This window comes from Sceloporus occidentalis, unplaced genomic scaffold, assembly GCF_023333645.1.
Source record: "Sceloporus occidentalis isolate IW3139 unplaced genomic scaffold, rSceOcc1.0.p SCAF_5, whole genome shotgun sequence".
Lineage (NCBI taxonomy): Eukaryota > Metazoa > Chordata > Lepidosauria > Squamata > Phrynosomatidae > Sceloporus > Sceloporus occidentalis.
Window position 1 is genome coordinate 2215436 of NW_028316985.1, and position 17685 is coordinate 2233120.

Below are 17685 nucleotides of genomic sequence, written 5' to 3' on the forward strand. Positions count from 1 at the left end.
GCAACTTAGCTACCCTTGCATTAGAGCATTGGAGAACCAGGTTCATCCATGGAATCCCACTGAGTGACTTTGGGCAAGTCTCACTCTCTCAGCCTCAAAAGAAGGCAATGGCACACTTTCTCTGACCAAATCTTGCCAAGAAAACCCCGTAGGGTCACCATAAGCTAGAAATGACTTGAACGCACAACAAGAACAACAAATAGCCATTCAAAGCTACTATTCTGGCAGCTCATGACCCAAGAGGTGAGAATCCTGATGCAATCTGTATAGGAACCATTTTGAAACAAGTGAGCAAGACATGTTGAAGCAACCACACAAATGCTGCCCTCATATATCAAAGTCCTTTCACAGTGACAGGAGTGTATTCAAAACCAAACTGGAAGTGTGCGACCTTGCTTTGAAAAATTAACAACTCAGACATGCATGACTTACTTCCCTCATTTAAAGTTTAATTTTATTTTAATGTTCACTTTTTGTGTACATGAACAATCGTGTTCATAGAATCATAGAGCTGGAAGAGATCGCACGGGCCATCTAGTCCAACCCCCTGGCATGCAGCAAATCCAAATCAAAGCATCCCCAACAGATGGACATCTAGCGCCTCTGCTTAAAGACCTTCAAGGAAGGAGCCTCCACTACACTCCGAGGAAGGAGTGTTCCACTGTCAAACAGCCCTTACTGTCAGGACGTTCTTCCTAATGTTGAGCTGGAATCTCTTTTCCTGTAGCTTGCATCCATTGTTCCGGGTCCTGTTCTCTGGAGCAGCAGAAAACAAGCTTGCTCCCTCCTCAATATGACATCATTACAAATATTTAAAAATATCACCTCTTAACCTTCTCTTCTCCAGGCTAAACATCCCCGTATCCCCAAATCTCTCCTCATAGGGCAAGGTTTCCAGACCTTTCACCATTTTAGTCACCCTCCTTTGGACACGCTCCAGTTTCTCAATGTCCTTTTTGAATTGTGGGCCCAGAACTGGACACAATATTCCAGGTGGGGCCTGACCAGAGCAGAATACAGTGGCACTATTACTTCTCTTGATCTAGACACTATACTTCTATTCATGCAGCCTAAAATTGCTTTGGCCTTTTTAGCTGCCGCATCGCACTGTTGACTCATGTTCAACTTGTGGTCTACTTGGACTCCCAGATCCCTTTCACATGTAGTTTCATTCAGCCATGTGTCTCCCATCCTATATCTGTGCATTTCATTTTTCTGCCCTAAGTGCAGTACCTTACATTTCTCTGTGTTGAATTTCATTTTGTTAGCTTTGGCCCAGCTTTCAAGTCTATTCAGGTCATCTTGAATTTTGATCCTGTCTTCTGGAGTATTAGCTATTCCTCCTAATTTGGTGCCATCTGCAAATCTGATAAGTATGCTCCCAATTCTGTCATCCGGGTCATTGATAAAGATGTTGAATAACACTGGGCCCAGGACAGAGCCCTGTGGGACCCCACTGGTCACTTCTCTCCAGGATGAAGAGGAGCCATTGTTGAGCACCCTTTGGGTTCAGCCGGTCAACCACTTACAAATCCATTTAACAGTTACTTTGTCTGTTGTTCTTTTACATTATAAGCTGCTCTGAGTCCCAACTTTGGGAGAAAAGCAAAATGCTCATTTTCATTGTTGTTGTTGTCGCTAAACAAAACAAAAAAGCATGTAGGACAGATCCAAAGGAAACATTTGAGCCATTCTACACTGAAACAATTTAGATAGAAATTTGAATGTATTTATTTAACCACAGAGCTCAAATGTTTAGGGCACTGCAAGAGATTAAAATAATTTAAAAACCTGACCATAAAATTATCCAAGCAAATGTGCATCATCTAGCTGACAGCCAAAATTAATTGTGGCTCTCTCATGTTTCCAGAATCAGAAATGTGAGTTCCTTTCCATTCACATATGGCCAAGGCCCTGTAATTTCCTGGGAAGGACATTTTACCTGAAATGACGGAGATTCATAGAGGAATTTCCTTTTTTTGGAGTAACAACTCCCAGAATGCTGGGAGCCATCATTCAAAATAAGTCACTTTCTTCGGGTCTCTTAGGATCAAGGGAAACTCTGGCATACTGACATAATAATTTTTTTAGATCAGTTTGCAAGTTCCAAGGATGAAAGTCAACATTGACTTCAACATCTTTGCTCTTCAGAGTCTCCATTGTGGCAATACAACAAGATGGCTTCCTTACTGTTGCCAGGGTTGACCACAATGTCAGTTCACAGAACCGTCTCAGAGGAACTTACAACAATGACTTACTCTTGCTGGAGCGTCTCCTCAGATAAACATCACAGAATCAATTTTTTAAAAAGGTCATTGTATTGGCTGTAAATGTCACTCTGCCAATGAATCCTCATTTCCTGAATGCAACTTTCAACCATTTCTGTGAATGGATGATTTCCCTCTCTGTGATTTGATGGGAGCAGGGCAGGGAACAGGTCAGGCTGGGAGAAGAAGATGCCAGGAAGCCAGGGCAAGGGCAGGAGGGCTTGCCAATGATGTCTACCTGAGAAAGCAGCGTAGGACCAACGGAAAGGAAAGAGGGAGGAGAACGGAACGGTTTGGTCAACTCACAACATCCAGGGAAAGTGGAAGATAAAGGGCAGATAGGATATTTTGGGAGTGATAGCACCACTGTTGAACCTGCCTTAACTTCTTGTCCCTTCCAGGCCCCTTGTATCCAACCATCCTCTTTTCGGCACACACACAGAGGGCTCAAATACATTTAAAAAAGCATGCCTTCCACTGATGAAAATCAGCAGTGCCACTAAAACTGAATGGCAAACTCTCTCCATCTTTGGAGGTATTTAAACAGAGGATGGGTGGGCATCTTTCAGGAGTGCTTACATTGTGCATTCCTGCATGGTAGAATGGAGTTAGATTAGATAACTCTTGGGGTCCCTTTCAACTCTAAGATCCTGTGATTGTAAACAAACAAAGCCTTCCTCTTTCGCCATTCCCATTTCACTATCTCTTGCCAACACAGAGCCCAACCTCCTTGGCTCCAAACTGAATTTGTTAGTTTGACTTGACTTCATTTATACTCTCCCTTGCTCACGGGACACTAACCACAGTAGTCACTACGTCTTCCACTTTTGTTCTCTCCCCACAGATGGGTCCCATGTTTGCCACTCTCATCTCTCCCCCTTTTGAACCCTTTGCTCTCCTTCCTTCTCTCGCTAGCTGTCCCAGCTCACAGCCATTGGCAGCCGTAACAGCTGTAATGGAGCACCTTGGGGAAAGGCATGTAGGGAGAGGGGAATTATGGATTAAATTACGGTGGGCCCTCCACATTCGCTGGGGTTAGGGACACAAGACCCCTGTGAAAGTGGGAAAAGTGCAAATAATAATAATAAAAACCCACCACTTTAGGTCCTCCAGCACAATTCTATGGTCAGTTTCCACCAGAAAGTGAACATAGAACTGCACAGGAGGACCCACAAATGTGTAAATAAGTGTTCTCTCTAGGAATCTCTAGGTGCTCCAGCGGAAGTTGACCATAGAGTCACACTGGAGGACCTAGAGATTCCTAGCTAAAACAAACATATTGATAAAATCCGCAAATAATCAAATCTGATAAAGTCAAAGCCAGAAGTGCGGAGTGATGCCAAATTAATTATTTTAGGATGATAGAAATAATCTAACAAAGAAAAAAATCCAAATGCAAGAGAGGAGGAAAGTTTTTAAAAGGTTGCTCTGTAAGTTTCAGCCAGATACTGCTACTGTCTTTCCTGTAAAAGGCTCTTGCTAGACCTCACTCTTGCTAAATTCTATGAGCCTTTGACTTACACCAATGGTTCTCAGACACTGGTCTTCCAGGTGTTTTGGACATTTGCTCTTAGAAGCTCCAGCCATCATGGCCAAAGGCCCAGGATTCTGGAAGCTAAAGTCCAAGACATCTGATGGACCAAACTATTTGCCCGCACAATACTTTTCAGTGGAGGAAACTCACAACTTTAGCCCTTGAGAAGGGTTCACCTTAAAGAATGTTTGTCCTCAAGAATGTTTGTCCCTTAAGAATATTTCCTGTAGACAAAGTAATCCTGGTCCAAGCACAGCTCTCTGGAGGCCTCTTGACACCCAGCTTCAGCCTCTGCATGGACCAGAATACTCTGGAAGCAGCATATGGCATTCTGGACCCAAAGCTGCCATGACATTCCACCATTACTTGGCACTGCAGAGCAATGGGAGGTGACTGTTTGCAAACAGATCCCACTGTGCTGCCTAATGATGATGCCATCAGTGTGGGTTGCTCCTTCGGAGACCTAAAACAAGGTGCTTAGCATCAATCATATGGCTGGACACCTCATTCTGACCTCAGAAGGAGTGACTTGCACCGGTGGCACTGATAGCAGGCGGCACAGTGGGACACATGTGCAAACAGCTGCCCATCATCACTCCAGAGGGCTTTGGATCTTCCCAGAAGATCCAGAGCAAAAGGTGACTTTATTTCATTTGACATAAGAGTGGTATACTGGAGGTTCAGTGCTTAATGGGCTGTACATCATCCCAACATCTCACACCAGAACCAGGGACTGGATCCTGCATTGTGCAAATTGGTCACCATGAGAACTTGGGGAGGATGTAGTATTTGACCCATGTGGACACAGCCCAAGCTGTATCCTGTAGAAGTTGGATTACCAGATGGAAAACTGGAGAGGGCTCCTGGACTTTTAATATTTGTGTAGAAGGAATTTCAGCAGGTGTTGCTTGTTACCTGGTTGCATGACAAGCAGCCCATGCAGAAATTTCCTCTTCTGAACAACCATTAAAAGGACCAGAGCCCTGTCCAGTTTTCAGTCTGGCAATCCTACCCTAAAAAATGAATACTCCCAGGAGTGCTTTCTTTCTTTCTTTCTTTCTTTCTTTCTTTCTTTCTTTCTTTCTTTCTCTCTCGCTCTCCATCTCTTTTCTTGCTTACCACGTTGGGATGCTTCTCCATAGCCAAGGCTGCCCTCTCCATGTTCTGCTGGTGCCGTTGCCTCCTCTTCATGGCGCGCAGAATGAGGAAGAGAACAATGGCAGTCACCAAGAGCAGTGCCCCTAGGCTGCCGGCCAGAATCCCAGCGTCCAGCGTTCCCTGATGTCCTGCCTCCAGAGGGTCCAAGGGGACTGTGAGAAAGAGGATGAGCAAGGAATAAGAGTAAAAAATCCATTCCAAGGAACAAATGGTGCGGGGAATTGTCATAATGCTAAGCACAGACTGAAATTTGTGCAAAGTCAGAAGAGTGTCTCTGCATTTAATGCATTTACATTTTTTTAAATGCAAATAGAAGCTGTTGGGGAGAGTGATAATTTCAAGATTACAGCAGGTGGGAAGGAGAGAGTTTAGCATTTTCCTTCACTGATGCTGAAAAATAGCTCTTCCGCAGCTGTTATTTGCATTGGAAGGAGAACTTGAAATAGCATTAGATGTTAAGGAGGTACCATTGTTGTTTGATCCTACAGGAAGAGGCATGTTATAAATAAAAAATATTATTATTATTATTATTATTATTATTATTATTATTATTTCTTCACATTTCTTATTGAGTGCCTTCAAGTCATTTCTATCTATGACAATCCTAAGATGAACCTATCACATGGTTTTTTTTTGGGGGGGGGGTGGTGGTGGCAGAATTTGTTCAAAGGAGGTCTGATCTTGCCTTCCTCTGAGGCTGAGAGAGTGTACCTTGCCAAAGCTCACCCAGTAGGTTTCCATGGCCAAGTGGGGATTTGAACCCTGGTCTTCCAGTGTCATAGTCCAACACCCAAACCAGTAATACCACACCAGGTATGTACATCACAGTTTTTGAACTGTCCAATGTATATCAAGAAAAATGAAGCAGTTTTTCATCCTCTCACTTTGGGAAACTCAGGATCCCCCCCCCCCCTCAGCCTTTACAATGATGGGTCACTCTCTGCATAGCTTTTCTACAAAAATTGAGAAGATTGGAAATTGTACAGCTTTTGGTACAGAAACTGAAAACTGAAGAGCTTTCCCTGAGGAAAGGAAATTATGCAACATTTGAACCAGTAAAGGCTGCAGCTTCAAGGCAACTCTGGTTTTTCTTCCTGCCACATAATGTTTGGTTTGTGCAGCATTCACACCAGCAAAGGCAGGAATGTGAAGTTGAAGGCTTTCATGGCCAGAATCCATACTTTTTTGTTGGTTTTTTGGGATGTGTGGCCATGTTCTAGAAGAGGTTATTCCTGATGTTTTGCAGGAAAAGGCAAGATAAAATCCTAGAGCTGGAAGAGACTGCAAGGGCCACCCAGTCCAACCCCATTCTGCCATGCAAGAAAACACAATCAAAGCAACCCCATAGACAGATGGCCATCCAGCCTTTGCTTAAAGACCTCCAAGGAGGGAGATTCCACTATATTCCACTGTGTTCCACTGTCGAACAGCCCTTACTGTCGGGAAGTTCTTCCTTAATGTTGAGGTGGAATCTCTTTTGCTGTAGCTTGCATCCATTGTTCAGGGTCCTAGTCTCTGGAGCAGCAGAAAACAAGCTTGCTCCCTCCTCAATGTGACACCCCTTCAAATACTTAAATAGGGCTAGCATGTCACTCCTTAACTATCTCTTCTTCATACTAAACATATACAGCTACGCAAGTCTTTCCTCATAAGGCATGGTTTCCAGACCCTTCACCATTTTGGTTACCCTCCTCTGGACATACTCTAATTTGTCAACATCCTTTCTGAATTGCGGTGCCCAGAACTGGACACAGATCAGGACATAAAAAGACTGTGAGCATTGTTTGGTTTTTTCAGAATCTTGGGATTTGTAGTTTTGTGAGGCACCATCAATACTTTGATAGAGGAGCTAAAGACCCTGCATAACTACAAATCCCAGGATTCCATAGGACAGAACTGTTGGCCTTAATGTGGTGTCAATCTGCATTTTTTCTACAATGTAGATGCACCCAAAAACAAACACAGAGAGGTGGACCATCTGTTCAGGTGCCCACCCCGCACCCAGGCATACCTTCCTCGCCAGGTCTCAGCACCTCCACATGGACTGTCGCATTGGTGGTCTCCCCGGACTCTTCATCTCGTGCAATGATCTAAATGAAGAACCAGCAACACCAGCACAGGAGTGAATATTTAAGGCTTCCTCCTGTGAGCTTTCTTGCATTCAACACAGACCTTCCCCCTTTCCAATAAATGGAAATGAGGGTCCCAATCCCTTCCCTCTGGCAGCTTCTGGGCCTTTTAAAGAAGAAAGCTGTGCTTGAGAGACATGGCAATGCTGCTGCAACTGCTGGTCATAAAGCTGTATTTGTCCTTCAGTAGCAAATGGCTCTCATGCATGAGGCTTCATTCCTAGCCCTAAGATCTGGGATGGATGCAAGCCCTCAAAACATCCTCTATGTGTTTCCAAGCACAGGTCCCTTTGAGGTGCATTCAACCTGGAGCAAGAGTCCAGACAATGCGGTGGAAAATGCACGCATGACCTATGTTGTAGCTGGATTCCACAAATATTTCAAATACTCCAGAAACAAAGAAAACTACTCAGATCTTATTTGGGGGATAGGTTGAGCGCAACAGTGGGCTAGGTCATTTCCAGAACGTGGAAATGGTTTTTTGGACTACAAATCCCAGAATACCCTGGTGGCAGGTTGGCTTGGGGAATATGGGAATTTTATCCCAAAGGGAAATGCTCTGTGCATTGTTTGTTTATTTATCTATTTATTTACAATATTTATATCTCACCTATATCAGAGGATTTCAGAGTAGCTTAAAATAAGATTAGTTTATATAAAGAATACAACAGTTTAAAATATTTAAAATACATCAAATAACCTATCAGTTGAAAGCAGACCATTTGAAACTAGCTAAAGCCGACTTTAAATAGTACAACATGCACAACCTGGATAAAATCAATGAGGTATGGAGGCTTTCACAAAAAGCCAAGTTTTGATCTGATTGTTGCCGAAATGATCCCAGTGTTGGTGCCTAGTGGGCCTCTAGAGGGATGGATTTCCACAACTGAGGTGCCACCACAGAGAAGAACCTTTCCCAGGTCATCCCATAATCTATTTCTCTTAATTGTGGGACATGGAGGAGAGGCCCCCAACCCAGTTGTGGTGTCATTAGGGTTCATCTCACCCCAGTGCAGTAACTCATGCTATCACCCCCAGGCTCAGAGCTGTCAGGCCAATGGTCCCACAAGAGTAGGTCGGGCTGCTGTGGAAGAAAATGTCTCCGGTTTACTTGCCATCGATTGTGGGAGGACCAGAGCACCGGCGGGGGGGGTGTCTATGCCCTGGGATGGCCTTGTTCACAAGTCCCAAAGGCATCCAGGTGCCATTCAGTGATGACAGAGGCCTCCGGGAGTTTGCTGTGGCATGCCAACTACATCCTGTATTGCCTCCTTGCCACCTTCAGACAGATGGACCAGGCCCTTCCTAGTCTCTGGAAGCCCCAGTCTTCCTATGGAGAGGCATGGTCATATACACTACACCAGAAGGTCAACTGATACCCCCCCCCCCATAAGGTGTCACCTGGTGTGATCTGCACCCCCTAGAATCACCCCTCAGTGATAGGGAAGGCATATCTTATCCATCTCATCTCTTCCTGTAAACCATCTCAGCCCTGGACCTACAGAGCCCACCCCACAAAACAGAGAGAGATGCCAGGTGGGCATGCCTGAGGTTTTCGGGGGTACCTGCAATGCATATCGTTCAAAGGCATGCAGATGGTCAGCACGGGCAATGAGGAGTCCACCGGGCGTGATCTGGAAGAGCTGCGTGTGGTTGGACTGGCGTTTCAGGCTGTAGCGGACCATGGGGTTGAAGCCCTGGAAGAATCCAAGTGGCAAGAAAGTGACATGTTTACAACAAGGAGATCACTTGTCCCATTTTTTGTACACAAATCTGCTGATATAATTATACTGTTAATTTTGGGAACTGGCTGATAGGAATAGATCTGGTTATCACTGAAATGTATTTATGTATAACAGTTAAGAGGAGGAGACTACCTCCGTGACATATCCTCCTAGGCTACTCACATCAGCAAAGTCCACATCCATGGCATTCAAGAACAAGATGCGCCCACTGTAGGTCACCACCAGGGAGGCCATGAGCTCCTCTTCATGAACAAAGGCCTGATACTGAGCCATTCCAAAGTGTGGCGGGTGACTGTTGGCTGCCAGAACCCTCACACGGACTTCGGTCACAGTGTATTTCTTGGCATCATTCACTTGAGAGGCCTGGGCAGAAGCAAGTGGGAGGGAGACCAGTTATGGGGCACAAATACGACAGCAAAAACGAGGAGCAGAAGACTAGGGACATCAGATTAATTGCGTGAGCTAACACCAATCCACCTCTCACAAACTGTTTCGTGCTTGTCTTCAGAACTCTAGTTCTCTTCTGTGCAACCTCTTTGGCGGCCATGTCTGCACAAGCCAAATAAAATGTCCTCCCCTCATTCTCTTGGCAGGGAGCCCAGATGACACACAGCCCAAATCATGGTTCTGCTGCAAAGGGTCCTGGAAACATTTGGCCCACCCAAAAACAAAACCAAGATATTTTGTTATTCACTTCCATGAGTTGGTCCCAACTCATGGTGACCCTATGGATGAGACATCTCCAAGCCTCCCTATCCTCCACTGCTCTGCTTGGTTCTTGTAGATTCATGTCCATGGCCTCCCTTCATCTGTAGAAACGTCTGGACACTTCCATGTCTCTGAATTCACCCTGGTCCAGACTTTAAAGGAACAAATGAAGGAACTTTAAAGTCCAGAGGGACAAAAGAATTTTTGAGTCCAGACTTTAAAGGAACAAATGAGGTTAATTAACATGAATTAGATATACAGATGAAAGATCATTAACAGGGGGAGTAAAAAGGAGTGGATCTTGTAATGAACTGTTTCGGCAGAAAAGATAGTTGGAAGTCATTTTTAAAAAATCATCATCTTGTTTTGCTAGTTGTCCTTTTTGTCGTTGGCAATTTGTTTTATTTATAACTTGTAGACAATAGAAAGGAGACATGCTCCCCATGCTCCCAAATGTTCAAGATTGTATATTGTTTACATTGTTCTACCTTAGGCTTAGAATGGAGGGTTGAGAAGGGGATACATTTGAACTTTTGTAGATTGCTATGCTACTTGCTATGCATTTTTGGTTATTTCTGTTGATTGTCTGTTATGGATGCTATTGTGATTTGCTATGTTATTTTGTTATTGTTATTTTCCCATGTTATTGTTATTTTGTCATGTATTCCGGGGATTAATTTTAAGTTGCATTGATTTGCTTTGTTAATTGTTATGTAGTTTTTGTTGCTATTGTTATTCATTTGCATTCCTCTTGCTATTTATTGTTATTGTGAATTGCTATGTTATTTTTCATTTTATTGTTATTATTAGGTAATTTTATTAATGTTGTAACCCGGCCGGATTCTTCGTGATTGGGCAGGCTATAAATTAATAAATAAATTATTATTATTATTATTATTATTATTATTCAACTATTTATTCATTTTTAAAAGCTTTTTAAAAATGCCTGGGGGGGTTCTGGATGAGGGTCAGTGAAACTGTGGTTATCGGACCCACAGATATGGGGTCATACTGTAAAACAACTTAGAGGCAAGGGGATCTGGGAAATGGAGCTTGGAGTTCCCTACTATAGGTCTGAAGGGCAGTGCAGAGCCTTTAGGGCCTTTTGCCAGCACTGGGAAGTCTGAACCTCTTCTCATCTCTTGTTCCATTCTTATCTCCCAAAGGCAGAGCCTACCATGATGCTGAGGCTGTAGACAGGGGTAGGGCTCCTGCTCTCCACTGGCCGCAACATGGTGATGGCTCCTGTGAGGTTGTCCATGTGGAAGTGGCCGTGATCTGTCCCTAGGAAGGGGAAAAAGCCATGCAAAGTGTTAGAATGTTTAACATTATATATCAAAGGCAGGCCCATCCATGCCACTGTATTCTCTATCACCATGTATGGATGTGAGAAGTGGACAGTGAAGAAAGCCAATAGGAAGAAAATCAATGCATTTGAGACGTGGTGCTGGTGAAGAGTGCTAAGGATATTGTTGATGGCCAAAAAGAAAAACAAATGGGTCCTGAAACAAAGCAAGCCTGAAATTTCCTTGGAAACCAAGATGATGAAACTGAGGCTGTCATACTTTGGACACATCATGAGAAGGCACAAATCACTGGAAAAGACAATAATGCTAGGAAAGATGGGAAGATGTAGAAAGAGCGGAAGACTGCATGCCAGATAGATGGACCCTATTAAAGAGGTCACAGGTATGAATTTGTAGGACCTGAGCAGAGCAGTGGAGGACAGAGGGTCTTGGAGGTGTCTCATCCAGAGGGTCACCATGAGTCAGGGCTGACTCAAAGACAGTTAACAACAACAGTGTTCAGTCTTGTATTTTCAAGATAAACAGGACTGGTTTTTGGTCTTCAACCTGTTATATTTTTGGACAGTTTTCTAGTCCCTAATCCCCTGAATAAGGAGGGGCTTCCTGTACAAATATGTTCTCCATCCCTAGCAAAGAATCTGTATAGGCATAGTCAGGAGCCTAGGAATGAGGGCAGAGAAAAATCCCAGTCCATTCACAGTAATCTCTTGTTCTCCCTGCGCTCATGAGGACCACCTGCCATTTGTAATCCCAGACTAGGATAAACTGCTCACCTCCCTCCCATTGCCTTCTTTCTCCTTCCCCATCCCATCCGTATTTTCCATCCAGTTACTCAATTACTGCCTTCACAGCCATTGGACCAAGCAATAGGATTGTCATGTCATGGACATGGTGCCAAGGCTTTGCTGGATGCATCTGTGCATCCTGGGAAAAGGAGGAACAATGGGAAGGAAATGGGGAGCTGTCATTTCGGAGGGGGGGAGACCCCAATATATAGGGATGCTATAATGAGAAGCTAGTAGCCAGCTCTTCTATCAGATGAAGTGCAAACAGACTCACTTCAGGGCCATGGTAGCCTTCCGGACAATGAGTCTTGGTTGACATCAGGCACTGGCACATGTGTTACCACTTACCGAGGCAAGCTAAGTACGTAACAGTTCTTTGAAGTTCTCTCTCTCTCTCTCTCTCTCTCTCTCTCACACACACACACACACACACACACACACACCTGCCTTGTTTCCTAGCTGGGTTGCAAAAAACTGAGGATGATTAGATGTCCAAGCCTGGCGCCTGAATGAATTTTCCAATAAAGTTCAAACCTATCCATTTTTCAAAAAGCAAAAAGAATTCGAAGGCTTTCACAGCCGGCATCCATAGTTTTTTGTGAGTTTTCGGGCTATGTGACTGTGTTCTGGAAAAGTTTATTCCTGACATTTCACCTGCATCCGTGGCTGGCACATCGCAGAAATCTCTGAAGATGCCAGCCACAGATGCAAGAGAAACATCAGGAATAAATTCTTCTGGAATATAACCACATAGTCTGAAAAACTCTAAGGGGCTGAACAGACCACCGCTAAGGGGCAGCCTCTAGCCGCCTCTTTTGTTACTGGATCAGAGTCACAGCAACTACATGCTGTGGCCCTGAACTGGCATTTCCATGGTGCAAAAAGGAGCCTCAAAAAGCGGTGCCTTTTTGTGCTGTAGAAAGGATGCCTTAGCTGCTGCAGCCACAGCTTTTTGCCACTTCTTTGGCGTAGTGCGTGTAAGTGCTGCAGTACTCTTGTCAAGCAAACACATCTCTGTTCCTTTTGTAGCAGTACAAGAGTTACCCACTCACTGCCCCATGCCCAGTGACCCCTGCCCCAACCTCAAGCCCTCTGGTACCTGCAAGAATGGCGTAGACAATGGCCACTTTCAAGTCGCTGTCTCCATCCTCTGCATGGATGGCGCCAGGCAGGAAGTGGAGGGGTTCTGTCTGCAAGAGACACACATTGGGTCAGAAAAGGCATATGCCGATGTGTGTACATGACTATGCCTCTGTGTGAGTGTGGGGGGGGGGGGGTTCGGTTTTGTTTTTTGTATAGAAATGGTTTCTTGTCTATCTGTCTAAAGAGACACATTCTGGAAGATGCTTTGGCCTGCAAAAGAGAGGAAAGCAAGATGCATTCTTTTCTGGATAAAAAGAAGAGAGGAATTAAAAGGGAGGGTGGTGGCATTTCTAGTCCAACCAAATTAGTTCAGCAGAAGTTTTTGTGAAAACAGCCATTTCTTTGGACTACAGCCCAAATATTTTTAAGCCATGGATGGTTGCAGATACGGAAGGCCAACTATATGTATGAACTGAAGTCTGAACACAGCCTCTGAGCAGCCAGCCCTTCTCTGGCTTGCATACTTTTAGCAGAAGTTACTTCAATTTTTGTGTTTTCTGCTGCTCCAGAGTCTAGAACATGAACCAGTGAATCCACATGACAAAAAAAGAGATTCCACCTAAACAGTAGAAAGAACTTCCTTCTTGACAGTGAGAGCTGTTCAGCTGTTCAAGAGTGGGATGGACTGCCTCCGAAGGGGGTAGACTCTCCTTCTTTGAAAGTCTCTAAACAGTGTTTGGGTGGCATTCTTTCAGGATCACTTTAGATGTATATTCCTTCATGGGTTGGGCGAGATGACCTGTATCATCCCTTCCAACTCTTAAGATTCTATGATTCTATGATTTCTTCTTCAGGACTGCAATGGCCTAGAATCCAGGTTCTAGATCAGCACTAGAGTGTGGGCATGTAACTTCTCAAAATGCTAGTATGTGGAGGGTTACAAAGAAGGGCTCAGGGGAGGCATAAACAGTGCCCCCTTCTAGGTCCTGGCAATGACCCAAGTATGCCAGCTTATAATAGTGGCCCTGAGGACCCATCCTGCCACACTGAAGTGTCAACTTTCATTCTGGGTCCAAGGCTCCATTGCAGACACTGCATTCATTCTAAAGCAAAGGTCTGAAAAATTACCTTTTTTGGATTACAGTGTGCCCTTGGCTTACACGGGGGATCCATTCTGGACTCCCCCCGCGTAAGCCAAATGCCGTGCATGATCAAGCCCCATTCAAGTGAATGGGCTCGTGCATGGGGTGGTGTGGGGGCGCGCACCCCATTCATCCAAATGGGACATGCTGCCCCTTGTGCCCCGCATTCTCTCGTGTGGCTATGCACATATGCTCAAAGCCGTGTACAACGTGGGCGCACTGTACAACTCCCAGAATCCCTCTAATCATCATGATCACTAACCACACAGTGGGAGTGTTCTTGGAGTAGTCATCCAATGAAGTAACTTTTGGAGTACAGTGGGCCCTCCACATTTGCTGGGGTTAGGGTCACAGGACCCCAGTGAAAGTGGAAAACCCGCAAATAAAAAACTACTGTATTTTTACCTGATAGAACACCTCTCTAGGAATATCTAGGTCCTCCAGCACAAGTCTATGGTCAACATCTGACAGAAGTTGACCATAGAATCACACTGGAGGACCTACAAATGCCTTGGTGTTCTCTCTAGTAACCTCTAAATCCTCCAGCACAACTCTATGCTCAATTTCCAGCGGAGTTGCACTGGAGGACCTAGAAATTCCTAGAGAGAACATATCAATCAAATCTGCAAATAATTAGATCTACAAAAGTCAAAGCCACAAATGTGAAGGGCTGACTGTACTGCTCCCAGAACCCCCCAGCCATGGGCCATGTGGGATTATGGCAGTTGTCATCCCCCCCCCCTCCAGTAACTTTTCCCATCTCTGTCTTAAAGTCCATTATCCCCAACTGCCCAGCCTCACCTTGATTTCCCCTTCTGTGATGTTTGTGCTGTAGATGGGACTGATGCAAACACTGGCCCCATCATGTGATAAGAAGTTGCATGGGAGGAACTGTGGGTACTGGTCATCTCCATCCATGACGTTGACCTGGATCTTGGCTGAGGAGTTGTATCTCTCCTTGGTGTTCATTTCCTGTTGCAGAAGGAAAAAAAAGCATTAGTCAGGAGCACACAAATCCTTCCCCACTCAACTCGCTGGGCTCCTTTTCAAACTGAAGGCATCTTTCTCTAGGATTCCAGAAGGGTCCGAATTCATGTTTGCTCTGGAGGTGCAACCAGTTGCTGTAAAAGACTTGTTTGGCCCCAAAGAGGATGTGAAGCTTGGTAATATCCACCTTGGACTGAGGGTGAAGCTGGGGGTGTCAGGTGTCCAGGAAAGCAGCCAAGTAGTTGATAGTAAGTCCAAATCCATCAGCTTGTAAAGGTCAAGCAAGCCTCAAAGAGCAGACTTACAAACAAGACAGGGTCCAGTAACAAAGTCAGGCAGGATGCAAAAGAAAGGTTCAAGCCAAGAGCGTGGTCAGGTCAATCCAATTTCCAAAGGACAGGAAATTGACAAGAAATCAATACCAAGTCAGGACGCAAGGTGCTTTCTCCAGAGAACTCAGCTTCTGATGAAAGCCCTGACATCCTTCTCAGCCTTTTAGTATCAGCTCTCATTGGTGCAGGTGGTCTTGATAAGCTGGTGTTTCATAAAGCCTCCTCAAGCAGCGGAGGCACACTCTTTCAGGTAGGTATGTCATCTTCCTCCTCCATGTCCACAGTACTAGAAGGTCCTGCTGCTGGAGGTTTGGCTCCTGGATGTCTTCTAAAGTCACAGCCGTTGCTGGAGCTCTCAGGGCAGAGCTAGGGCCAGGCTCAGGCTCAGGGTGAGGCTTCAGTTCAGCCTCAGAGTCCTCCCCTGAGTCTTCTGCCAGGCTGGGCCTGACATCAGGAGATTTCCATTGAGTGGAGGTCCAGAATCAATACTCTCTCCATCTAATGGCAGCCATGTCCCTGAGCCATACACACCACACAGTTATAGCACTATTATTCCATTTTCCCTGTCATGGTAGATAGGTAGGCTGAGTGGCCAGGGGTTTAACTGCTGGATACCTCCGCATACAACAACCATTTAAAAAATAGAACATTCTGCTGTGCATGTCGCCAACAGGATTCTGGCTGGTTTATGTTTTAGCGATGAACACAACTTGATATACTTAAACAATTTAATAACTAAACAACTTAAAAAAAAAACTTAAATAACAGTAACAACAGACCTGCAAAATAGAGGGCCGTAAAAACCTTTCATTTTAAATGTATGCTAGTTTTATGAGAATTTGGCATTCTAAATCCAAATCTTAAAAAAATCTGTTTTTTCATCACAGACCTGTGTTTAAAATGGATTTTTAAAAACAAAAACAACAACAACATGAGAATTGGTGATGAGAATTAATTGGCTGAGCTAAGATCACCACCTCCTGGAAGGCAGGATAAGGGCACCACCAGAGAAAATTGAGGCTGCATTTATAATACTGCCAAATTAATGCAGTTTGACATTACTTTAACTGCCATGGCTAGTTTTGTGAGAGATTTAGGGACTCTTCAGACTGGCACTTTGGCTGGCCTGGGGGTGGAGTCGGGGCATTGCATCCAGAAGACACACGCCCAGACTCTGTCCGCAGGGCACCATGATGCTGCAGAATCAGTGGCAGTTTGACCAGGTTTTCAAAGTGTCAGGGCAAGAGGGATCCTCCTTTCTCTTTCAGGGAAAGTGCCTTTGTGTGCCATAGAATTTTAGTATAAATACATCTGTGTGTTAAGATCAGCTCTAATTCATCTGGAGTCATAGAACTAACTAGTTTAGCTTCCAGTTCTTAAAACGGGCCACTAGATGTCTCTAGAACCTTCACCTCTTGTTACTTCATGTGACTGTAAAGTGGCAACCAAAAAAAGCCAGTGCAATTCTGTGCAGCATCAACAGGACCACAGTGCCTAGATCAGTGGTTCGTAAATGTTGGTCTTCCAGCTGTTTGAGACTCCATCTCCCAGAATGGTGAGGGCTCTGGAAACCGTGTCTTATGAGGAGAGACTTAGGGAGCTGTGTATGTTTAGCTTGGAGAAGAGAGGGCTAAGGGGTGATATGATAGCCTTGTTTAAGTATTTGAAGGGGTGTCATATTGAGGAGGAAACAAGCTTGTTTACTGCTGCTCCAGAGAATAGGACGCGGAGCAATGGATGCAAGCTACAGGAAAAGAGATTCCACCTAAACATTAGGAGGAACTTCATGACAATAAGAGCTGTTCAACAGTGGAAGACGCCTTGGAGAGCAATGGAGTCTCCTTCTTTGGAGGCTTTTTTTCAACAGAAGCTGGATGGGCAACTGTCGGGGCTGCTTGGATTGTGTGTTACTGCATGGGAGAATGGGGTAGACTGGATGGCCCTTGGGGTCTCTTCAAACTCTATGATTCTAATCCCTGACTGTTCTTGAAGTCCAAACTATCTGGAGGGCCAAATTTGGGAATTGCTGATTTAGATCAAATTTAGCAGTAGCAGTCCCAGTCTATATTCCTTTAGTCAGACCTCAGCTGGAATCTTGTGTCCAGTTCACTGCACCACAAATCAAGAAGGGTATCAAACAAGCTGAAACATGTTCAGAGAAATGCAACCAAGATTATCAAAGTTTTGGAAAACAAGATTTATGAGGAACAACAAGGGGAACTGGGTATGTTTATCCTGGAAAAGTGAAGACTGGGAGATGATATGATCTTTAAGCATCTGAAGGGATGTCATGGAGAAGATGGAGTGAGATTGTTTTCTGCTGCTCCAGAGACTTAGGACTTCATCACGCCAGCCTACTGTCCTGCCACAGATAGGCTAGTTTAAGAACAGAAGCATACTGATTTAGCATAATTTCTTATCACATTTCCCCCCATGATAGCGCTTTGGAGATCCATGGTTGCATGATCGATCCTCTGTCCTGCCAAATGCAGTCTCTGGGAGGAAGCA

The 17685-nt window shown here is 44.7% G+C and overlaps 1 protein-coding gene across 3 annotated transcripts in view; it reads right to left on the reverse strand.

Annotated features, from left to right (window-relative positions):
- Positions 1 to 17685, reverse strand: part of LOC149311544 (cadherin-related family member 5-like) — a 67597-nt gene that overhangs the window by 9963 nt on the left and 39949 nt on the right. For all 3 annotated transcript variants that reach the window (XM_089527356.1, XM_089527355.1, XM_089527354.1), the window contains 7 exons: positions 14660 to 14830; positions 12733 to 12823; positions 10719 to 10825; positions 8996 to 9196; positions 8654 to 8785; positions 6971 to 7049; positions 4921 to 5111 (listed from right to left, as the gene is read on the reverse strand). In XM_089527356.1, the coding sequence (XP_089383482.1) occupies positions 4921 to 5111; positions 6971 to 7049; positions 8654 to 8785; positions 8996 to 9196; positions 10719 to 10825; positions 12733 to 12823; positions 14660 to 14830 (972 nt within the window). The remainder of the gene's footprint in view (positions 1 to 4920; positions 5112 to 6970; positions 7050 to 8653; positions 8786 to 8995; positions 9197 to 10718; positions 10826 to 12732; positions 12824 to 14659; positions 14831 to 17685) is intronic.